At 31.7% G+C, this 26,434-nt stretch overlaps 1 protein-coding gene across 1 annotated transcript in view; it reads left to right on the top strand.

Moving 5' to 3' along the window:
- Positions 1 to 26,434, top strand: part of Fancd2 — a 163,485-nt gene that overhangs the window by 61,058 nt on the left and 75,993 nt on the right. The window contains exons 12-13 of the mRNA XM_075382103.1: positions 10,576 to 10,727; positions 19,603 to 19,739. Coding sequence (XP_075238218.1) covers positions 10,576 to 10,727; positions 19,603 to 19,739 — 289 coding nt within the window. The remainder of the gene's footprint in view (positions 1 to 10,575; positions 10,728 to 19,602; positions 19,740 to 26,434) is intronic.

Here is a 26,434-nt window from a genome sequence, read left to right as displayed (position 1 = left end):
ATACTAATTTATTGAAATGCTAGTTTTCTGAAAAGTTTCCAAATATTCCTGTTCCTTACCGCGATGGAATTCGAAAATTGACCAAAAAAAATTGGTCAACAGGCTATGTTGAAGACGCTGATCGAAGTGGAAGATATCAACTAATGAACAGAAGCTGCTTGATATTTTGGATGCTATGATCGAAAGCCCAAACAAAGCAATTTAGTATAAATTTTAGAGATTGTAAGCTTTGTGTTCATAAAATACAACATTGTTAATACTTCTGCTGAATAAAGCAGAAACCATGGGTAAAGTGGCTCTGGATGTGGTTAAGTTACTCTCTTTTACATAAAGTATTGCAGTAGCTTCCTTTCATCATTTCCATCATAAAGGGGTAAAATAGAAAAAACAGACCATATTCAAAAATAAAAAAGTTATTATGCTCATCTCATTAAAACTTAATAAATAAATACAAACATTAAATACAAGTAATTTAAGTAGTATTTTAATCTGGTAATTAGTGCTTAATTTTATAATAAACTTGACTAAAAAAGCTTTTTACCTTTTTGTGTGCTTTTAGTTTCGTGACTACTAAAACAATTTGAAATGTATTATTTTCAGTTTCACTTTATATGTCATACATATCATCCTCTTCTCATTGGGTGGTGGAGGGGGTGCTTATTGTTCAAAATAATAGATTTGAAATTATCCCGGGTGAAGGTCACGCAATTAACAGTTGGCTTGAAATTCTTATTAATTCGACTGACAAGACTTTTTTTTGTTGGATATTATAGTTTAACCCTTTATAAGTAATTTCCAAAAAAATTAAAATTGCCTCTTGGTAATTAAAAATAAATTGTTTTTAAGTTTTTTAGCATGAATTATGCATGTATTATCTTTCATTTCAATTATACTCTACAATGTAAGCTGTTATAATATTTTAATAACAGATTTACTATGTAAACCTGTTAATTATTCAAAAATACATTAATTTTTCAATATAAATACTAATTGTTTAAAACATAACAGAGTTCAGTTATTGATGTTATTGTTCCACAAATAAAATTGCCTGTTGAAAACTTTTTATTTTGCAATTTTGAAGATACTCTGATGTTTTTTTATGCGTAAATTATTAATTATTAAATGCATATTCAGAGTAAGTAAGTTTTTGATAAGGAGAGAACAGTGTTTGAACAACTTTTAGGAACAACATTCTTAGGAACAATAAGGTATATTCAATTGAAAGTAACGTTATTTACAATTTTTCTTGATATTTTCAAGCATGAAGATTATTGTATTTATTCAGTTACAGCCTGTAGTAACTTATTTTTGTACTCAGAATGAGATGCATGTACTAACTTTTCCCTTATTCCAAGTCTATTTGAAATCTGAGTATACTGATTCATTAGGGTGTTTGCTGTTGGGGCCCTACACTGTTTGCTGTTGATAGAACTACACTTCATTTATATTCGTACATATTATCCTCATTCATCCTCTGAAGTAATACCTTACAGTGGTTGCAGTGGCTAAACAGAAAAAAGAAAAGAAGACAAGTTGATTTGCTATTCAATCCACTGGGTTAGTCTAGTTGTGAACTCGTCATTACAAATCAGCTGATTTCAGAGTCAAGACTTTAATTTAATTAAAGTCTTTAATTTAAGACTTTAATTTAAGGATTCAAATCCTATTAAAGGCAGTTAATTTTATATGGATTTGAATACTAGATCGTGAATACTGGTGTTTTTTGGTGGTCGGGTTAAAATTAACCACACATTTCAGGAACGGTTGACCAAGATTGTACATGACTACACTTAGTCTACATTACACTTAGCCACTACTTACACTTAGACATTCTCTTAGTATGAATTTACATTCATATTTATCATCCTCATTGATCCACTGAAGTAATACCATGTGGTTCTGGAGGCTAAACAGAAAAAGAGATTTGATTTGCTGCTGAAATTGCATGCCTTTGCCCGATTCAAACTTTCCTATTTGAACTTCAGCAGCAAATCTTAAAAAGAATGTTTACAACTCCAAGCATCAAATACAATTCTGGGGGTGGGATGATATCAAATATTTCCACATCCTCATTTCAAGCAAGAATTGGCTGGTGGATGCAATTTTCCATATAATTTCACATCTTCTTTTTACTCCTGACTAGTTTCCATGCCTTGTATTGTTTCAAACAGCTTGAAAGTGTCCGCAGCTAAGCAGCATTGTGTAATTTGTTCTTATGTGCAGTGCATCTTGTAGAAGGAAAACATCTTGAATGAGACTTAATCCCTACTTACAAATTAGCTAATTTCAAGTCTGTGGGAACTGTGAATCTTGACAATTTAATAATCTTCAATAATGATCACAGCTTGGACATGTCTGGACACGTTCTCATGATTTTCTTATACCCCTTCTGCCAAACCAATGATAAGTAGCTTTTTAACTCCTGAATACTTATTTGCAGCAGTGGCATCTCACAATTTTTTTTTTGCGACTACTGTTTTGTTGCATGTTCATCTATACTCATCGCTTGTGCTATTACTTCCTCCGCTTCACTTTGTAAAGACACTCATATCTTCAGTGATCCTCCACCACCGTCTGTACCTATTTTTACATGATCAAGTACTTCATTACACATCCTTTGCACTTAGGCAAAAAAATTTTCATAAAATTTTCAACAGGCAATTTTATTTGTGGAACAATTAACATCAATAATTCAACTTGGTTATGTTTTAAACAATTAGTATTTGTATTTATTGTGTTGAAAAATTAATGTATTTTTGAATAATTAACAGGTTTAGATAGTAAAACTGTTGAAATATTATAACAGCTTATATTGTAAGTTATAATTGAAATGAAAAATAATGTATGCTTAATTCATAATAAAGTAGAAAATGAAGACAGTGTGGAAGAAGAACTCAACAAGCCTTCCACATTCCATGACTCTGATTTTGACGAAAAAGGTGATAAACCGCACAGACTGAGTAAAGCCTGAGTAAGGCTTTAGCCTCACAAGACTGAGTAAAGGTCTCATTTGAGACCTTGATTTGTTGAAGGAGAAGGCAGAACTTCTAGGGTCAAGACTACAGTAATGGAATCTTCTCCAATGTAATGTCAGGGTGTCACAGTACAGACATCGTCATAGGGATCTGCTTTCTTTATTTAAGAAGAAATACAATAAATGAAAAACAACAAGAAGAAAAATGACATTAATGGCTTGATGAAATGCTTGAATTTGAATCATGATGGAAAATCTGTGGCGATTTAAAAGACATCACTTTACTCTTAGGAATGCAACCGGGGTACACTAAATACTGCCACTATTTATATATGTGGAACAGTAGTGTAGGAAATCACATTATATTCAAGCAGACTGGGCTGCAAGAAATCTTAACTCTAGCAAGAAGAATGTCATTGTCTCTTCAGGCTCAACCAACTGCTAGGTATTCTTCTATCAATTAAGAACTCTTAGAATGCAACTGTCATTAAAAAATTTCAAATGGACTTTCTGTGTTGTTGGTATATGTAATTAAAAAATATCATTTTCTCTTAATCCATTAAAATAAAATACTTCCACCGATTGTATATCATAGAAAATAGAGCTAATAAAAATTTTTCTTTGTCATATTTGTTTTTCTTAACCCAAAGATTTGACTTATGAAGTGTAGGAAACATTCAAAAAAAAAAAATTTGTTGGGCAGTGAAATTTACCTAGGTGAAATGTGGGTAAACCAAAAACATTCCAGGAAATACATCAAGCAAAAAGAATTCAACAAGTAGTGGTGGCCTTAAGATTTGGTTGAGAAAGGATCCCCTTTGATTATATGCCCTGCTTGTTGCAAGGAATTTGGTTTAATAGAAGTCTGTGCTCTTGTTTTTCAGTCGAAGCATTTGGGGGACTTCCACCAAGAAATGTACTGTGATGTATTCTGAGAATTGTTTGTAAATATGCTGCGACCTTTGGAAGAAGGTTGTGTTATTGTGTTGGATAATGCCAGCTATCATTCTGTGCTTGAAGAAAAAAGTGCTAATGACCAACATAAAAAAGGGGGAAATTGTTTCACAGTTAGAGGAGAAGAAAATACCACACAATTTCTGAATTACTGTATATTTCTAATGAAAACAAAAAAAATACAGACAGTATGAGCTTGAGGACATTGCAACAGAAATGGGACATGAAGTTGTTCGACTACTGCTGTATCACTGCCAGTGTATGCCAATCGAGCTAATTTGGGCGCATATAGAAGGTGAGGTAGCAGCCGAAAACAGTACATTTCAAATAAATGATATTAAAATGTTATTGGAAAATGCCATAAACTTGTAACAATAGATGGACTGGAGAAAATGTGTTGACACGTAGAAAACCTTCAAGTAGAAGATTTTCACAAAAAAGTATTATGGGACAATCATTTACAATGCATTTGTAATGAACTTACAAGGTGACAGTGACGAAAATATGACAGATTTATCAGGTGATGAAGACTTATAATTTATTTCAGGTGATATTGACTTTAAAATTATAATTTATTTAGATTTTGTGTAAAGTTTTACGAATTTTTCAAAAATTTAGCCTTAACATTTCCAAATTTTTAAACATGTGGGAAGATTAGAGAAGTATTTTATGAAAAATAAAAAGTTTCACGTGTGGTAGTAACTTCTTATGCACACCAGAGTAATGTAATAAATATTTTTCTAATAAATGTGTGAGATACAGGCCAAACATTCACCTGTAAAGAGAAAATAAATAATATTTTATTATTCCCGTGGTTTGGGGGGAACTAGGAGAAACTTTAGGCCAATGGAAGAGTAAAGAGTGTGTGATCTTCACCCACAAGATGGTTTCAAATCTATAATAGTTAACAGATTTCAGCATACACATTAGGGAAAAAATTATTAATTATCATTAATAATGGTATTATTAATGACATTATTATTATAATTATGGTATTATTAATTGCCAAGAAATAGTCTTGGCTGCTGAAATAAAACTTCAACTTTTATGACCACCTAAGATTATTTTAGTCAGTCCATTATCCAGGTCTCTTCAAAGGGGACTGTTTGGGCCATTTGGTCCTCCCAGTACTTTTTCATACGTTCAGATCTCCTTGCCCTTTCTGTTATTGAGAATGTTCATGTTGTGAGTTTCTTTCTTGTGAGTGTGAAGAGAGTGCTTTTGTTCTTGAATTTTTCATTATTTTTATTTTTCATTCTTGCAAGCTTTAAAAATAAGAATAAAGATAAAATTAAAAATTAGAAAAAATAAAATAGCTGAAATAAAAATGAAATTAAAAATAAAACAAATTTTATTAAATTTTTTTTTCTGAGATAAAGAGAAAGTATTTGTTTTCTTTTTTCATTGTTTGTTATGAAAGAGCAGGCATCAATAGTTATGGTCATTAGCCCAATGGACATTGATAGCATAAGAAAAGATGCCATGCCTGACCGGGATTCAAACCCAGGACCTCCACATAAATTGCCAAGATGCTTTACCTGCTCAGTCATGGAGGTTGGAGAAAAAAATAGTCATTATTTATGAATTTAAAATCTGTTATAATTTCTTTTATTTAATACAACTTACAAACATATAATTTTTTTTTTGTAAGCCTTAAAGATTAAGTATGAATTAGCCTGAAAATTAAAAAAAAAAAAAAAAAAATTAATTTTAATATTTTATTTTTTAATAAGGTTAAAAAATTACTGAAATAATGCTGAAGCCGAGTTAAATACATTTAATAATAAGGATTCAATTAATAAAAAAAGTTATTGCTTGGTTTTGTAGGTTTTTTTTTATATTTCTGATACTATTGATTGCATTGTATATATGTTTCAGTATGTATGGTGCTTCAAATTGTTATTTTTTTTTTGACTTTATATAAAAAGAATTTAAAAATGGTATGTCATTTAAATTATTGTTTTACTTAATGTCATTTATTTACTAAAAATCCCAACTCCTTTCCAAGTGTTTATATTTACAAACATGCTATTTATTCTAGAAAAAAAAAAATTACATAAAAGTTTTTCTTTAATGTTGATAAAAAGGTGGCTGTTGTTACTTTTTAGGGATGAAAATATCCACTTTTATCAAACCAGAATTACTTTCAAATAACATAAAAATATAATTCAGTTTAGAAGAAGAAAAATCTTTATTATCCCTTTAAATTTATATATTGCCATTTTAAATAACCGTTAAGGATCTTAAAAGATGGGGATAAATTACTCCCATTTAAATGATCTTTCTAATTATTATTATTTTTTTTTGATCTTTAATGACCACATAGGGATCAATCACTTTAATCAGTCCTTTATCCAAGTCTCTTTGACAGTACTTTTTCTTATGTTCTGATCTCTGTGCACTTTCTTGAAAATATTCGTGTTGTGAGTTGCTTTCTTGTAAATATGAAGCGAGGTGTCTTTGGTGAATATGAATCTTGTCTGTGTAAAATCAATTTCCTTCAGATTTTTTTGTTTCTCTGATCCATTCGCATCCTGCCTTGGTGTTTTTCAAGTCCAGATTGTAATGTACCAGCTGTTTCAGAATTCTCGAATCTTGCATCCTGATGTGTCCAAAGAATCCCAACTAAACCTATAAATAGTTTTGTTGGGCACGATCCACTCCACTGCTTGTCTATCTGGTGTTTTTTTTGTTAATCCAGGTTCTTCAAATTCCTTCAACTTTGTGGAGCCTTGTCTATCTTTGATTGTTTGTTCAGGTGGAAGAATGTTTCTGTTCCACGTATGGTTTCTGGTTTTATAATTGTGTTTTAATGTCTTATTTTAGGTTAATTAGCTAGTTTGTTCTTGTTAGCATTGAGCTTTTAACATAAGTTGTTTGTTAATATATTTCTCCGTGTACTGGCCTACTATTTTGACTTTATTACTGTTTTTATTTTTTTTTAATTGTGTGTGTATTTCTGTCTTCGAATGACATTTTGAGGCCAATTTTATTTGTCTCAAAGTATAAAGTTGTATTTTTCTAAAATCGATCCTTTCGGAAATCAGTGGGTTGATTGGATTAATATAAAGTTATATTTATATATATTTAATAAATAAAGTTGTATATGAATATATTTATTTATAACTAATTTGTATATAAATATGTTGTATAATAAATATCAAGTTGTATGTTTTATAAAGTTATGATATCTGTCTTTTAGCTTCGTCAATGTTGTTTGTTAGCAGTGCCAAGTTGTCAGCGAAACCAAGGGAGTTTGTTTTGATTTTTTGGCCTATTTTTATTTTTGGGGAGCATCTTTTGAGCCATTCCCTCATTATCAGGTGCAAATGAATAGCAGCAGTGAGAGTCCATCACCTTAGTGCAGTCCTGTTTTAATCTCAAATTTTTTTGAGGTCTCTGAATTTTACTTTTGACTTAGTGTTTTTGAGGGTCAGTTTTATCATGTTTATTAATTTAGGATGTAGTCTGAGGATTCTTAGAATTTTTTAGTAGAGATTCTGTGTGGATGCAATTGTATGCTTTCTTGAAGACTACAAAGATTATCAACATGTCTCTGCTGTCCATTATTAGCTTGAGACTCATGATCTGATCTGGACAGCTTCTCTAGGATCTGAAACCTTCCTGGTACTTTCCTAGTTCTTTCTCGAGTTGTGAACTCATCCTGTTGAAGATGATTCTTGAAATAATTTTGTATGTTGTTTCTAAGAGTGAGATTCCCGTGTAATTGTTAGGGTCTGTTTTGTCCCCTTTTTTTGTGTAGTGGATGGATGAGGGCTGTCGTTCAATGTTCTGGTAGTTCTTTGATCCAGATGTTGACAAGCTGTTGTTAAAGGCAATTTTGGCTGATTTTTCTGCATGTTTTGGGATCTCTACAGTCTGATCTTCTCCCGCTGTTTTGTAATTCATCTCGTCCAGTGTTTGGTAGATTTCTTTATTATAGTAGGGTTGATGTTTTCAGGTGGTGTTGTTAGTGGGGTGTTGGTGTTAAAGTTTTGTTGGTTCTTCGCAATTTAGGATTTTGTTGAATATTTAGTTAAAATTTCTATTTCCAATTATGGTTTTCATCCTCCATCAGTAGAGTTGGGGTTTTATATTTTTGGAGTGGTTTTTTTGAAGGTTTTGTGGCAGTCTCTGACTGCCACATTTTGTTGAATTCTATTGATTTCATTGTGTCTTTTAGGTGTTGTCTTTTTATTTTCCTTAGGGTTCAGATGATTTCTTTTCTTTGTTTTACTTGTTTTTTTTTTGGAATGGGTGTAATAGCCATGCATGATGTTTTCTTCACTGTTTCATTGCATTAGCTGTTCCATCATTTGTGCTTTTTATGAGGCATTATTGGGACCAATTCTTCTGCGATTCGTTTAAGGTTGTGTTGACTAGGTCTTATTCGTGATTATTATTTTTCCGGTTGCTTTTTGGTAATTTTCATTCTTGATTGGTTGGATAGGGTCTATTTTTATTTTGTTTTAGGGGCTTGGTTTTGTTGCTTCCTTTGGGGAGTGGATTTAATTTTAATTTTGATTACTTAGTGATATGAACCTGTGTCTTCTCCTTGGAGGACTTTTACATGTAGATCTCTTTATGGTGATCTTTGTACATGAAGGCATGATCTAGTTGCCATTCTCCTTTAGTGTTTTCAGGGTGTTTCCAGTTTTAAGGTTTTTGTGAAATATGTGGATTTTGAGATTAAGTTGTGGTTTCTGCAGAAATGGATAAGCAACTGTCCTTTTTCATTTTATTTGTTTTAGTTGGCCACTTTCCGATGATGTTGAGATATCTTATTTCCCTGTGTAGTTGAGTGTTGAAGTCTCTGATTAGTTGGTTAAGGTCATTGTTTTTTGGGGATGTTATTTATGGTCTGGTCGAGTAGGTCCCAGAACTTTCTATTTCTTTAAGGTCTTTTGGATTTGTTTGTTTTATCAATACATGGGCATTTATTATGGTTTAGATTTTATTAGATGCTTTTAGGGTGAGTGTTGAGATTCTTGGCAATTGCGACTTGAACTGAGTTTCTTATTTTCAGAATGACCAAAAAGTCTGTTTCAGACACTTTTCCCACGTATACCTTTGTATGTATACAAAAAACATGTATGTATCTATCTGTTCATATATCCTTCATTTAAATGTATGTTGAATGGATTTTTCAAATATGAAAATATGAAAACAAAACATTTATTATTGTGGTTTCTGATGAAAAATAGATTGTTCTCCATCCATTCAGTGCAAATACCAAGGGATTTTTCTCTTGTGGGCCTTATATATCTTTTGTATTTTTAAATTGCTTTTGTGTAATTGATTTTGATTTTGTATGTAATATAAAATACACATTCACCTTAATCATTTTATGATATTATTTATGAATTTTATTTTCTTATATATTTTATTTTTTATGCTTTTTTTTTAATATTTTTTATTTTCTTATTATTTATGAATTTATTATAATTATATAATTTTTAGATGAAATTGTTATTTTTTATAAATTTGTACAACAGAATGATTTATGTATACTCTACTAATTTGTTAATTATATTTATTTAGTTATTAACTTACCTTAATATTTTTCTTTATTTTATTACATTATTCTAGTTAATGTAAAAATGAGAGCCAATTTCAATCTTTAATCTTGAAAATCTTTAATTCTACTAATTTTTAACAGTAATTAGAAAAAAATGAAATTCCTATCATAAATTTTTGAAGTTATTACTTAAATTTAAAAAAAAAATTAAAAAAAACTGTTTTTTTTTAGTTTGAAATAATGCAAAAATTATCATAGGCAATAATATCTATGATATTTACTAAGTTAAAGTACAACTTTGTCAGTGTTTCACAAAATTAAAATACAGTTCGAAACTGTGCACACTTTTTTCAGAAATGTTTTGTTAGAACACGTGCATTTCTTACTAACAGAATGCTTCTTGTGTTGTAACTTCAATACAAATATTAATCAGAGTATCGGGGATAAATTCTTCTGTGCTTCACTTGCATAAATATGAATTGATATTTATTAATCAGCATGTATCTTCCTCTTGATGTGTTAGAAATACACATAAAAATTTGACTGCTTTTTAATGACTGATCACTAGTTATCACTAATTAAAACAAAACTTTTTATTAATAGAAAGGATACTTTGTGAATTTCAAAATAATTTTTTATGGTTAGCTTTATTAAAACTTTACAGGATAAAATTAATTCAATATTATTTTCTGTATGATTTCTACAATTTAAGAAAATTGTAAAAAGCAAACACTGTTATTTAAAATGATTATATAGGCTGATTTTTACATCCTCCATGAAATCTATTTTTTCCTTAGACAAAAAGTACTGCAAGTTTAGATTACTGTTTGAAGAAACATTAAGCATGGTGAATTGGTTTTTTAAGCATATAATTTGAAATATTTATATTCGTGGTGGTGTCATTCATTGCCTGAATTTGAATTACATTTAAAAATGCATATTTACGTTTGACATGAAATGACATTTTTTCATGTTTTAGCAGTGATACTCATGAATATTTTTAAAGTAAGACATTATTTTCTACATTTAATCATAATCTATGAACTATTTACCTTTAAATTGGATAAAGGATTTTTACCTGTTAAGTTGGATTGTGTTTATAGAATTAAGTATTTTAATTTATTTATAGTGTTGTTAGTACTGGAGTAGTTGGTATCGTCATGCTGATAAAACATATTGCATGTATACCTGATAATGCTTCAATTTCCAATGAACATATTGATCGATCAATTGAAGAAGTGGAATTGAGTGATTATGCTAAAAAAGCTCGTCCACTGTTTGGTAAGTCTATTTAGTACTTGTTTTACTATATTGGTTTTCCTGTTTAATTGTATGTTAAGCTGTTAAGTTTATGTATGTTTTGGCATATAGGATCTGATAATTTAAGAGGAAACTAGATTATATTGAGGATTAAACAGATAATTGAAGATACAGTATGTAATGTGAGTATGTTAAGGAATATATATGTGCTCAAAATTGAAAGCAATAGAAAATTGCACAAAACATACTGAGATAAAAGAAATTAAGCTTAAAAATGTTACAATTGAACAGTTATAAAGTATATAAAATATTAAATTATTGGGTAACACCATTTTTAATTATGATAATTAAGACTTAAAGTAACATGATAAAACATACAAAAAACTAAAATATTCAACCTTATTTCAGGGCCATTAATTGATAAATACCTTTTTTTCAACCATTTTAATGCCATAAATAACAATGGTGTAAAGTACAAAGCCATTTTTATTTTTATCCATTATGAGAGTATCCAGTTTGAATAAACATCTTTTTAATTGTAATGATTTTTTGAGTTTTCCATGTACCTAACATTTTTTTTTTTTTTTGTACTTATACTTATACCTTATACCTTATACTTATATTTTTTTTTGTACTTATACCTTCGTCTTTTTTTTTTGTCTTCAGTCATTTGACTGGTTTGATGCAGCTCTCAAAGACTCCCTATCTAGTGCTAGTCGTTTAATTTCAGTATACCCTCTACATCCTACATCCTACATCCCTAACAATTTGTTTTACATATTCCAAACATGGCCTGCCTACACAATTTTTTCCTTCTACCTGTCCTTCCAATATTAAAGCGACAATTCCAGGATGCCTTAGTATGTGGCCTATAAGTCTGTCTCTTCTTATAATTATATTTTTCCAAATGCTTCTTTCTTCATCTATTTGCCGCAATACCTCTTCATTTGTCACTTTATCCACCCATCTGATTTTTAACATTCTCCTATAGCACCCCATTTCAAAAGGTTCTAATCTTTTCTTCTCAGATACTCCAATTGTCCAAGTTTCACTTCCATACAAAGCGACACTCCAAACATACACTTTCAAAAAAATCTTTTTCTGACATTTAAATTAATTTTTTATGTAAACAAATTATATTTCTTACTGAAGGCTCGTTTAGCTTGTGCTATTCGGCATTCTATATCGCTCCTGCTTCGTCCATCTTTAGTAATTCAGTGGTCCATCTTTGTTATTTCTACTACATTTCATTACTTTTGTTTTGTTCTTGTTTATTTTCATGCGATAGTTCTTGCATAGGACTTCATCTATGCCGTTCATTGTTTCTTCTAAATCCTTTTTACTCTCGGCTAGAATTACTACATCATCAGCAAATCGTAGCATCTTTATCTTTTCACCTTGTACTGTTACTCCGAATCTAAATTCTTCTTTAACATCATTAACTGCTAGTTCCATGTAAAGATTAAAAAGTTATGGAGATAGGGAACATCCTTGTCGGACTCCCTTTCTTATTACGGCTTCTTTCTTATGTTCTTCAATTATTACTGTTGCTGTTTGGTTCCTGTACATGTTAGCAATTGTTCTTCTATCTCTGTATTTGAACCCTAATTTTTTTAAAATGCTGAACTTTTTATTCCAGTCTACGTTATCGAATGCCTTTTCTAGGTCTATAAACGCCAAGTATGTTGGTTTGTTTTTCTTTAATCTTCCTTCTACTATTAATCTGAGGCCTAAAAGTGCTTCCCTTGTCCCTATACTTTTCCTGAAACCAAATTGGTCTTCTCCTAACACTTCTTCCACTCTCCTCTCAATTCTTCTGTATAGAATTCTAGTTAAGATTTTTGATGCATGACTAGTTAAACTAATTGTTCTGTATTCTTCACAATTATCTGCCCCTGCTTTCTTTGGTATCATGACTATAACACTTTTTTTGAAGTCTGACCGAAATTCCCCTTTTTCATAAATATTACACACCAGTTTGTATAATCTATCAATCGCTTCCTCACCTGCACTGCGCAGTAATTCTACAGGTATTCCGTCTATTCCAGGCGCCTTTCTGCCATCTAAATCTTTTAATGGTCTCTTAAATTCAGATCTCAGTATTGTTTCTCCCATTTCAACCTTCTCAACTTCCTCTTCTTCCTCTATAACACCATTTTCTAATTCATTTCCTCCGTATAACTCTTCAATATATTCCACCCATCTATCGACTTTACCTTTGTATTATATATTGGTGTACCATCTTTGTTTAACACATTATTAGACTTTAATTTATGTACCCAAAATTTTCCTTAACTTTCCTGTATGCTCCGTCTATTTTACCAATGTTCATTTCTCTTTCCACTTCTGAACACTTTCCTTTAATCCACTCTTCTTTCACCAGTCTGCACTTCCTGTTTAATTGCCGATAGTTCCTTTTACTTTCTTCATCACTAGCATTCTTATGTTTTCTACGTTCATCCATCAGCTGCAATATATCGTCTGAAACCCAAGGTTTTCTACCAGTTTTCTTTATTCCGCCTAAGTTTGCTTCTGCTGATTTAAGAATTTCCTTTTTAACATTCTCCCATTCTTCTTCTACATTTTCTACCTTATCTTTTTTACTCAGACCTCTTGCGATGTCCTCCTCAAAAATTTTCTTTACCTCCTCTTCCTCAAGCTTCTCTAAATTCCACCGATTCATCTGACACATTTTCTTCAGGTTTTTAAACCCCAATCTACATTTCATTATCACCAAATTATGGTCGCTATCAATGTCTGCTCCAGGGTAAGTTTTGCAGTCAACGAGTTGATTTCTAAATCTTTGTTTAACCATGATATAATCTATCTGATACCTTGCAGTATCGCCTGGCTTTTTCCAAGTGTATATTCTTCTATTATGATTTTTAAATTGGGTGTTGGCAATTACTAAATTATACTTCGTGCAAAACTCTATAAGTCGGTTCCCTCTTTCATTCCTTTTGCCCAGCCCGTATTCACCCACAATATTTCCTTCCTTGCCTTTTCCAATGCTTGCATTCCAGTCTCCAACTATTATTAAATTTTCATCTCCTTTTACGTGTTTAATTACTTCATCAATCTCTTCGTATACACACTCTACCTCATCATCATCATGGGCGCTTGTAGGCATATAGACGTTAACAATCGTTGTCGGGTTAGGTTTTGATTTTATCCTTATTACAATGATTCTATCGCTATGCGTTTTGAAATACTCTACTCTCTTCCCTATCTTCTTGTTCATTATGAAACCTACTCCTGCCTGCCCATTATTTGAAGCTGAGTTAATTATTCTAAAATCACCTGACCAAAAGTCACCTTCCTCTTCCCACCGAACCTCACTAATTCCTACTACATCCACATTTACCCTATCCATTTCCCTTTTTAAATTTTCTAACCTACCAACCTTTTTTAAACTTCTAACATTCCACGCTTCGAGTTGTAGAATGTTATTTTTTAATTTTCTGGTGACCCCTTCCTTAGTAGTCCCCACCCGGAGATCCGAACGGGGGACTAGTTCACCTCCGGAATATTTTACCAAGGAAGGCGCCTTCATCATTGCTATATGAAAATGCAGAGAGCCACATTTTCTTGGACAAAAAGCAGCTGTAGTTTTCCATTGGTTTCAGCTGCGCAGTACTCAGAGAACTGAGTAATGTTGATATGGCCGTTTAAGTCATTCTGACTCACGCCCCTAACAACTACTGAAAGAGCTGCTGCCCTCTTGAAAGAGCTGGCTCTCAACAGATACCTCTTCGATATGGTTGCACCTTCGGTCCAGCTACTCTGTATCCCTGAGCACTCAAGACCCCTCACCAACGGCAAGGTCTCATGATTCATAGAGGAGGACCTAAAATTTATATACTCATTATCCATAGTTAAAAGTACTTTTTGATAAAAAATTATTATTATTATGACTATTATTAGTAGTTTTTTTATTTTTATTTATCTAACGATTTTATTCTATCTGTAGCTTCACATAACAGAATTTCTTTACATTATTTTTCACCATAGCACTAATTCACAGATGTCAATTAAATATACAAGTAGCCATATTTTGAATAAATTCTTTATTTACCTTTGCATGTATAAGTGTTATTGAGAGTGTGATGTGTGTTGTTTGATATATAAAGAAATACTAATTTTAGTAATGCAATTAACATAATTAAGTACAAACAGCTGGTAACTGGCAGTAACAAAATAACAAGTTTGTTTACATTTATAGAAAGAAATGAACATCTTGATATTAAAAAATAAAGTGGAAATGAAGTCGGGACTGACCATTATCCTTCAATATAATACATTTAACTTTTAAAACATTTGAAATTAAAGGGAAAAAATTGCTCATCTTTTTTGTAAACATCTTAGTTTTTTGTACCATATACTATGCAAAGATAGATCAAGATCTCATAAAAATTAATTTATTTTCAATGCATTTGGTACAAATGTCAGCAGACTACTTTCTCTTAAGATCCCTTTATATTTCCTGTATCTTTCCAACATTTACAAATACATGTTTCGTGACTTAGAAGGTACATTATTTTAAATGTGTCAGAATTAAATATTTTTTAAAAAGAATCTCATTTTGAAGATTAGTAATTGAATCTATTGATTTGGTTATTTCAATAAACAAAACTGGGTTTGATTACAGTGGTTTTCTTGTATTATTTATTTTATTTAAGTTAAATAAAATGTTTGTTAATATATAATTAATTTATCACATAATTTTGTTTGATAATTAATTTATCTTTGAATATTTATCAAAAGATAGTAAGTTAATATATATTTACCAATCTTCTCAGTTAGGTAATGCCAATATGTAATAGATCTGCTGTGGTTTCTTACTTTGATTACTTTACTTTGATTACTACTTGATTACACTCTACTTTGATCGTGATTTTATATATAACTGATAAAATAAATAAGCCAAACGATTTTATAATAGTACCAGTAATAATATTATTAATGATAATTTGTCTACTTTGTTATTTACCTATTAAGTCAATATTTGAATGATTTTCAAATGTAATCTTTATTTGTCGATAAATTTGAAAATGTATATAAACAATATAACTACAGATATATGCAGATTGACTGCAATGTTTTAATTTTAAAGATAATTTTGCCTTAATTTTAAACATTAAAAACATACATTTTTCTAAAATGTTTTTTTCCAGAAAAATTTGATTTGATATAATTGTAATGCTGAACTCCCCATCCATGTTACAAAGATTGAAGCATTTAACCATCACATATATGACTATAAAAGAGGTTATCCTAATCAATTATTAAATAAAGAAATTAACATAAAATCTAGAAGTTGAAGTGGCTATAATAATGGGTTAAGTGGAGAATCGATTTATAAAATGTAAATAATGAAATTATATTAAGTGGATTTTTAAGTACTAATAAAATGTTGCATAAACGTATTGGTAATTTAAAGTGCACTTTAGTAGCTGCACTTTTTTTTTATTTTTTAGGAACTGGAAGTATTTGCTCATATTGCTGTAAGCACAATGGCATTGTAGTTTGAAAGTGCAGTTGACTTTCTGCTCAAAAGTTATTGATGAAATTTTAATGTATGAAGTGTATTCAAAAAGTAACTAAAAATTGGTTTGTTATACTGCTGGTGGTGGTGTGAAGAGAAAGAGGAATAAAAATTTTTCAGAAAAGTTCAAAGTGATTTTACATAGATCTATTTTAAGAATTGGTTGTTTAACCCACATTGTACACAATTTAGTACAAACAGCATGTGATTCTCTACCCCTGGACATAGAAGTTATTGTTATAAAAATTTATAAATATTTTCACATAAATGAGGTGTGTTCAAAAAGTTAACGAGAATTTTTGTTTTTTGGAAAGAATTTTATTTATTCCTCTACATTAATGTTATCCCTTCAAAATAGTCCCCATTACATATTATACACTTATTTCAGTGTTTTTCCATCCCCAAAACACTTCTGGAACTTGATCTTTGGAATAGTGTTTAGCTCTTTCAGTGATTCACTTTTAATCTCATCTATGCTTGTAAAATGACGGTTCTTTAAGGTTCTCTTTATTTTTGGGAATAGAAAAAAGTCACACAGGGCCGTGTCTGGTGAATATGGCAGCTGGAGTATCATTAAGTGTTGTTTTTGGCCAAAAAATTGATGAACAAGCAATGAAGTATGAGCAGGCGCATTATTGTGGTGCAAAAGCCATGAATTGTTTTGCCACAAATCCAGGCATTTTTTCAAATTGCTTCAAGCAAACGCCGTTGAAATTGGAGGTAATATCCGTATTCATAATTTGACTTTGTGATAAGAACTCATGATGCACTATGCTGTTAAAATCAAAGAACACTGTGAGCATAACCTTCACATTTGATTGTTGACCTTTGTTGACCTTTTTTTGGTCTTGGTGATCCAGAATGTCTCCACTGGGATCATTAGCAACTTCTCTTATTGTGATTCAGCGATCATTCATAATCATTTCTTTCACTTTTTCCATGTTTTCATCTATTGTTGACGTGCTGGGGCGCTTGTCATTTTCAATGTCTTCACGACCTTCTTGGAAATGCTTATACCACTCATAAATCCTTGCTTTACTCATAGCAGGCTCAACAAAAGCAATATTTAACATTTTTAAAACATTACTACATTTTATTCCATTCTTATAGCAAAATTTAATACAAATTCTCTGATTAATTATTTATACAAATAAAAAATCGCCAATCATACCAAAACATGTGTTATCCTTTTGACAGCCGACAACAGACTAAACATGTAATATGGCTAAAAATGTACAGATACTTTTTTCAGACATGTTTACCAATACAATGAAAAAATCCCGAGAATCTGACTGATACAACCCACAAAATTTAAAAATTCTTGTTTCTTTTTTAACATTCCTCTTATAGTGAAGTATTTTTATTATTCCTTCTTTTAAGTTACAGTTTGAAAAAAGAGAGGAATTCTAAAATAATTCATTTTCAACTATTAATTACATAGAAATTTTGATGGTACTTGAGTTTAGTGGCATGCTTGCTTATTACTAAATTTTCTATCAGGTGCTAATCACATTTGATTTGGATACAGTTTAATGGACTCAGAAGCTTCTGGAACATAATTCATAGGTAAATTAATGAATCCTTCAGGAAATTTTTATGTCGTTGCCTTATATGTTAATATATATTATATATGTTATTTTTAATTAACTTAGCAAAAACAATTCTTTTGTTATTGTATTTGTCCATATTTCCTTCTGTACTAATATCTCAAAGACAAAAGTATAAAAACTGTTTACCACCAAGAGTACAGAATTTGATAATGCTTCTTACCTTATGCTTATTATTTTTTTCTAATAGAGCTTTCAAGGTTTTCCCTCATCATCAGTTTTTCTTTCAAATTACACATTAAATTCAAACCATTAAAATTATAACGCATCAAAAAATATAGTCATAAATATTAAAAAAATATAAAATTAAAAAATTAAAAATTCTTTTATTATGTGACTAGCCACACATACAGTATTGTACTAATATATATGCATGTATGTATACTAATTTTATATGTTATATATAATATATTATTATGTATCTTAATATTTTGTTGGTTTTTTCAACTTGGAAAAGATTGGATGGACCTTACTGAGAGAATGTAATGTTTTATTTAAATTAATTTTGGGAATTTTAATAAATTATATTGTGTATTTGCTGTTGCGATGTTGGCATTTCTGTTTTATCATTTCTATATTTCATCTGATTATAAATCATATTAATTTTAACTATGACTAGACTTTAATATTATATTTAAATTTTTTGTATACTTTAACTTCTTGTAGTAATGGGTATCTCTGAAGACAATCCTAGGGTTGAAGGTATACTTCTACAAAGTTAACTTAGTATGATTTCTAGATGTGGAGTGTACAACTGGTGTGTTGTGGTTGGTGGGATGAGTTATTGCCTCATCTGGAGATAGTCATGTGTTGTCAGCAGGCGCAGTTGATCAGAATGTTCCCTATGCCATGGTTCTGCTGCTTTTTATCCATTTGATGTATTGTTTTGTAGTCTTTTATGACATATCATACTTGTAGCTTTTAGCCTCTGAGTTGGAAATAAAGAATAAAAGTACACCAGTAAAACAACCAAAAAATGGACATTTTTTTCTAGTCATTTTCAAAGACGTGCAAAAGGGATATTTTTATTTTTAATATATGAGTATTGTAACAGGGAAATTAGAATGTACAGTATTCTACAGAGACAATTGCTGGGGGTAAACTTGGATATCAGGAATAAAACAATACCAGTTGAATTAAAAAACATATAATTAATAACATTCAATGGCCACAGATATTAACATTACAGCTTCAACATTTGCCATTATTATGGTTAAAATAAATCTAACCTTAACTGATTACGTTTGTTTGTGATATTTTTGTACTTCAGTTAAACACTAAATGTCAAATACAGTGTATAAACATTATATTCTTATTAAAAATAGTTTTATTCAAAACTGATGTCTTTAAATTTGGTAGCTTGTGTAAGATTGATAAGAGTTGCATACAACAGATGTATGATAATACTTAAAGAGGAATATTATGACTCATTGCATATACTTTGTTCATATGAACAGTGGATAAATTATAAGTGCCTATATAATACTAACCAGTTAGAACCCTGTGTAGAATTATTAGTTATGTTAGCCACTGATTTGATAAAGTTGCCACAGAAAATAAATTTACATCCAATTTAGTTAGTGATGATAAAAATATAAAATTATATAAAAGAATGCTTAACAATTGTAATAATAACCAAAACATTAATTACCTAAGAATTGCATTAGTACTGTTGTAATATCTGATAAATTAAATAGAATTTTCTTAAAATACATACTAATTCCAGTGCTATTTTGTGTTTCAGATCTTTTGATTTACAATAAAAAAAGTGAGAGTCACCCTGTTACAAGAACTTCTGAGTCAAAAGAACAGTTACTCTTGTTGCTTGATCAGCTAACTCATATGATTATGAATGTTCATAATTTAGATCAAACTTTGAATGTAAGTATGAATTACATTACGCTGCTTTCTCAGTTGCCATTTAATATTCTGAAAAACTGTGTAGACTCCTAAACTGAAAAGCTGGGTTCCTAATTATCATTTTTCTTATCATCTTCCCTCTAGTTTGCCTTATGAAATAGATTTGCAGTATTATTTAAAATAAAACAAAAATTAAAGTTAGGTTTTGTTATATGCTGGAATGGGAACATTTGGGGCTAACAGATTAATCTCATTTATGTCCTAATTGCTTCATGTTTTCATAACTTATTAGGGATAAATATACATTTGTGTATATGGCCGATTTGGCTTGAAGTTATCCTTACTCTAATTTTTAGCTACAACATCGTTCTTGTACATCAGAGTTATAAATTTTGATGTTTCACTGGTTCATACATTTAAGGAATGGAGGGGGTGGTGTAGCGACCGGACATGCTATGTTGGCGGGATCATCTTCCCTCAGGGGGGGGGGGATTGAGATGGTTCATACATTTGCACGATGTCTACAGGGGAAACGTCCCTGTTCAGCAGGAGCACTTCCTGCACAGGCGGGCAGATTGGCCTAGGTTTTCAAATATTTTTATGGCCAGGCTCTGAGTCGTTGCTCGAAGTCTGGATGAGTCCCTGTTAGATGACCTGGCAGGGAATTTTTCTTCTGCGGTAGTTGAAGCCATTGAGCAGTTGATTACCAGAAGCACGGGTCGAGAGAGAATAGGTGGATGGTGGACTTAGGATTTGACCACGATGAAGCGGACTGTAGGCCGGCTCAGGACTGTAGCGGACTGTAGGCCGGCTGCACAGCGTGAGGGTGACCCTGATCAGCGTGCAGTTTTGCTTGCGGACTCTCGTCAGAAGAGGACCGAGTATTTTCATAGGATTAGTTCTTTTAAGCGTGATTCCTGGTGCTCTTTTGTACAAGAGCAGGGAAATTAAAACCTGTGGGGTGTTGTTTATAGAGTACGTGGTTATAAGTGGAAAAAAGACATTCTTCTCGGCCCTCTCGGATGAAGTTGTTATAGACAAAGATCGTGTCCTCACTCTTGAACAATCTGCTTCCAGATGATACTGAGGTTGGTGAAACCTTGTATCATCAGTGTGTTCGCAGGGAAGTCATAGTTTTTCGCTATGAGAATTTGTCTTCTAAGAATACTGAGGCGGAAGTCCGCCAAGTAATTTGTTGCCTGGCTATGAATAAAGCCGCTAGATATGATGGCTACTTGTTCGCACCTTGCCATTGATTCTTGGTCCTTTGACTAGGGTTTTTAATAGGATGCTTGTTGCTGGATATTTTCCAGCGTGTTGGAATTGTGGTGTATTGAAATTGCTCTTCAAAGGTGGCGACAAGGATCCCACTGTAAGTTCTTACCGTCCTCTGACACTCTTGGTAGGTAAGGTTTTTGAGAAGGTCTTGTACCTCTGCATTAATTCTAGGTTGACTTCTAACCATATGCTGATGGATGATCAGTATAGTTTTTGCCCTGGCAAGGGCACAGAGGACGCAATACTTAAGGTAATGGGTCTGGCTTCATCCAGCGAGTGCAAATATGTACTTGGTGCTTTTTTTGGACATATCTGGGGCCTTCAATAACTTGTGGTGGCCCTCTGCCTTGTTTCAACTTCAGCAGCATGGGTGCACGCTAAATGAGATTAGAACTCTCTTGAGTTACATCAGCGATAGAACCGTTGTCCTTTGTGATGGTGGCTCGGAAGTAGGAAAGACCCTGTCTAAAGGTTGTCCACAGGGCAGTGTTCTAGGTCCATTCGTCTGGGTTGTTGAGTTCGACTCTCACATGTGATTATGGATGCCCAGTGGCTGCCACATTATGACTTATGCAGACGATGGATTACTGCTGGTCAACGGTAACTCGCTTGCCGAGATAGAACTCAGAGCGACACTGGCATGTAAGGTTCTGAGGTTGTGGAGTTTTCAGCATAAGATGTTTTTCAGTATGAAGAAAACCACTATGATATTACTTAAAGGTTGTCTAACCGCAACCTGTCATCTGCGGGTTGTGATGGATGGCCTTCTGATTACGTATGTTACTGTTCAGAAGTATTTGGGTGTTATCCTTGATGAGAGGCTTCAATTCAAGGAGCACCTGCAGTTTGTTGCAAAGAAGGCCATTGATGCCTTCTTTGGTGCCCGTTGGGTCATCCATCCCGATTGGGGGTTGAATTATCATACCATATGTATTCTTTACAAAGGTGTCTGTGAGGCCATTATGTTGTACACTGTGCCCGTCTGGGCTCATCGTCTACAATTCCAATGTTATAGGGGTGTTCTTTTTCGAGCCCAGCATCTTCTATTTTTAGCTGTTGTCGGTGGCTACACACTGTCTCGAGAGAGGCAGTCTCTGTAATCGCTGGCATTAAACCCCTGGATATTCTAGCTACAGAACGTAGCAAGCAGTATGTTTCTATGAAGGGAGGCCTTCTTACTTATGGGTATATGTGAGAGATTGAAGACCAAGGTTTGACTCTTGGCAAACTAGGTGGGATGATTCTTCTATTGGTTGATACACGCACGGGATCTTTCCAAACGTTAGGGAGCTGCTAGCAATTATTTGGGTTTCCCCCAATCGCTATATAACTCAATTCCTTTCAGGACGGTGCCTTAAGGGATAGTTTGGTTTGGTTGATTCGGGCTTGTGCCAGGACTGTAGAGTCAATGACACCATGGACCATGTCCTTTATGTTTGTCCCTGGTACAAGGCTGAGCGTACCAGAGTTGTTGAAGAACTCGAAAGAGTGGATTCATTCTTTGATCTGTGGGTCAATTGGAAGACTCGTAGAGACTGGACTATTGTGGCTGGCTTCCTCCGTTTCCTCGCTCTGAGCAGAGTGACTGAAGGGGTATAGTAGAGTAGCACCCCGGGTGGCTAGGGACCTGGGCAGTTTGATTGGCCGGAATTAGGCACAATGGCATTGAGCTACGATTAGATAGTATTAGTGGTGATTATTTTTTATTGTTTACCTGTCGGCGGAATGGTGACTGCACTGCCATGGGCATGGGTTACTATGCAGCCATGAGGTGTAACAGCGCTTTGACAAGGACAGTTTTGAATGTCCACGCTGTCGGCAGGATGGCAACTGCACTGCCGAGGGCATGGATCTCATGCAGCTGTGAGGTGTAGTGGCATCTCGATGATGGATGAAAGCAGTAAATGACAAGCAGGACTCTGCGATGGAGCTGAGTGGGAGTAGGAGGTCTATCCGCCTCTCCCTGGTAGACCAGACCAGAGTCTGTAAATTAACCTAAGTCTGGGATATGAATTAAACTTGAGTTCATTAAGGGAATTAGGACTAAATTCTGTTGTTGCGAACAACATTTTTTGGTGGTATGTTGTTAAATTTGCTTTGAATTTCGAGACATTTATTAGAAATTGGCTCAATAAATATAGAAGTAGGCGTGGGGTTTGTGCTTTCGCAAACTTGGTTAACTAGTTATGAGGGAAACAATGTAGGACATTTAAAATGCTCAGACGAGGCCTACAGCGAAGGCAAAAGCTGAGTTCATAAATCACTGATGTAAATGTCTACCGAGGCAATTACATCGGTGGCATCCCAACAAGGCCAAGCTTATTACTATGAGATGCAAAAAGTCAGAGGGCAAAAGACGACTCCTGTTAAAGCCCATCAGGGCTATAAATGGATGGGGGGGGGGTGTGGCTAGGTGACCAAAAGCATCACAAGGTGGGTGTCTTCCCCTAAAGGGTTGGGATGCTTCATCCATCTATTTATGTGTACAGGATTCATAAACTGGGTTATTATACTATATTAACTGGGTTATTATATTATATTTAACCTCCTCTTTTTTGACCAACTTTTTGTGGTCTTGAAATGTATTTTGGCTTTGCTTGATATTTTGTGTTCCATTTTGCATATTCTACTATATTATGAAAAGTGCATTTACAATGATCATTGACTTATAGTTGTGTTTTAATTCACAGTATGTAAATTTACTGTTTTTATGCGTATTGCTTGTCTAATTGTTATTGGCCAACTATTGTAACATCTGTTCTTTGTTGCTACATGACCCAGATTCTACTGTAGTATAGATAAAAGTGTATTTAAATTTTACTTTCAGATTCAATTCACAATCAGAATTTTCATCATATAATCTTCAACATTCTAAATGAAGTAATTTTTTTTATTTATTTAAAAAGAAAGTATAAAATTATACGTATGGCATTCACTGATGCTATACTGTTGTAGAATGCAATTTGATTAGAGATTAAAAAGTTCATTATGTTAAAAGTATTCTTATTTCTATTTTTTAAAAGTATCTTAACATTTAAATGTAAATTTTGGAAAAGTTATAGATCAGTAAATTCTAAGTGAATCTTGCTTAACTTCTAACTTAAGTGGCCACTAGATTAAGCTGTAAGAAAAAATTATAAGTATCAGATAACTTCTGAAATTTTTATGTAAATAATTGTAGGAAGGATGAAAATCGTTCTATAGTGTATCACTTTTTGTTTAGGAAAAAATTAATTATACTGTAAAGTAAAAATTTTTTACCAAACTTTGATTTAAGAACCAGACTATGGTTTTCAAAATAAGATACAAATAGTAAATAACATTCTGTAAATTCTAAATGCTGAATAATATTCAGTTTTACATTTTGTGGCAGCAGATATATGCTTTATATGACTGCAAAGTTTTTTTTATATAACTTTTATTATTGTATAAAAAAAAAAACTAGAGGAATTGAGTTATTTACATATTAAGTTATTTGAATTGAAAATTAAGTATTTGAGATTAAGTTAAATTAACTTATTTAAAAATAAAGTAGAATAATTTTTGTATGATTTACTATGGTCTTAAAATATTAAGTGCAATTACCAGAAATAAAAAAATTCTGATATGGACACCACATGACTTCCTTGTATGGGTATTAAATTACATATACACATATTTTTCTGCACTTCATTTAAACTTATTTCATGTAAAAGTGAGATACAATCCTCCAATTCTTTAATAAAGTGTATAGTTACACAGTTTCATTGAAATGGACACCACATTGCATCACATTTTTTTGTGTCCATATCAGCATTTTATGTTTATATATTAATTTTTGTTTCATATTGCTCAAGTAGTTGTGTGGTGTAAGTGAGAACGTGTCAGATCTGTAACCATGTGTACATCAGATTGAATCCAATTTCATATCCATATATTTTTTTAACTATTTTTTTTTTTTTTTTAATTTAAATATATTGATTTATTAATAATTATTAACCTCTGTCAAATTTTTGAATTAAAATGAAAAGTACTTAAAAGTTTGTTTCACTAACAACTTCTGATTTTTTTTCATATTTTTTTTATTGTTATTATTGAAATATTATTTATTATAAATATTTTTTACAATCGGATGTTAATAATTATTAGTAAATCAATATATTTAAATTAAAAAAAAAGTAAAGTAAAAAAAAATATGTATATGAAGTCGGATTCGAACCAATGTGCCTTCCCCTAGTAAGATCTAAATTCATTAATTAAAAAAAAAATTAATTAATGAATTAATAAACCAATGAAAATAAGTTCCATTTATGATATATCGTTGAAAAGGTCTCAATGAGGTCTTATTACTGCAGTTAAGAAAAGTCTTTTATCTTTGTCTTTTTGGACACTTTTGGTCCAGTTGATTGTAGTCAAAAGGGGAGGTGCACAACTAGATGTTGTAACAGTCCTAAATCCAAAATTTCATCATCCTACAGCTAATCGATTTTAGTTATGTGAGATACATACATACGTTCGTACATACATCATGCCGAAACTAGTCAAAATGATTGAGGAATGGTCAAAATGGATATTTTTCTTGATGTAATGGATATTTCTTGCAACTCATGACAGTTATTTTCTCCTAATTTACTTATTTATAAAAATTGAAATAATTTTATTTAAATGGAAATTCTTATCCCTGATTTTATGAACAAATTCAGGCTGTAAATATATGATTTATATGTATATGTCTATATTTAGACTATGCGTCTTAAGATTTAATAGCTGATGACAGGGAACATGATAAGTAAGAGGGTGGTTCGACTAAAGTTATTTACATTTTCACATGTCAACAGTATTTTCAAATTAATTTTATTGTTTTTTTTTATTGAAAGAGATTTTTTTTGATAAAACTCTTAAGTTATTTATAAGGTGTTCATCCAAAAAACCTACATTTTACATAATAGTTATACAATTTGTAAGCATATAGTAATATGTTTGCACTTAATGTATTTATTTTTGTTATATATTTCATTTTATGACTACTGAAACTGTGGAGATCCAATGTTAGAAAGTGTCAAATGTGCAGAATGAATTAGTTTCACATATCGATAAGGTTTCTTCACTGAAATTACAAAGTACAATGCCTTACAGTTTTTTAAATGTATATCTACTTTGCAGTATTTTTTGAATATTGTTAATTTGCTGAAGTTAGTGCCCGTGCTTATTTATTGAAAATTAGTTTTGTTTTACTAGTGATGTTTATTTGGCTCATGAATATTAATTTAACTTAATGTTACAGTTTAGTACAAACAGAAAACAACTTTTTGCTTTATGTGCAGATACCTGGAGACTGTGTACTTTATTAAAATGTTTTAAATACTTTGTTATAAAAGTTAAAAAAGTTCATAGAACAAATATTTTCCATAATTGAAACTGACAGAGTTATTTCATTGTGGTTTATTGACTGTGTATTT

Source organism: Lycorma delicatula, chromosome 1 (assembly GCF_047948215.1).
Source record: "Lycorma delicatula isolate Av1 chromosome 1, ASM4794821v1, whole genome shotgun sequence".
Classification (NCBI taxonomy): domain Eukaryota; kingdom Metazoa; phylum Arthropoda; class Insecta; order Hemiptera; family Fulgoridae; genus Lycorma; species Lycorma delicatula.
The sequence above is the reverse complement of the archived record's forward strand: the minus strand, read 5'-3'. Positions and strand labels throughout refer to the sequence as shown.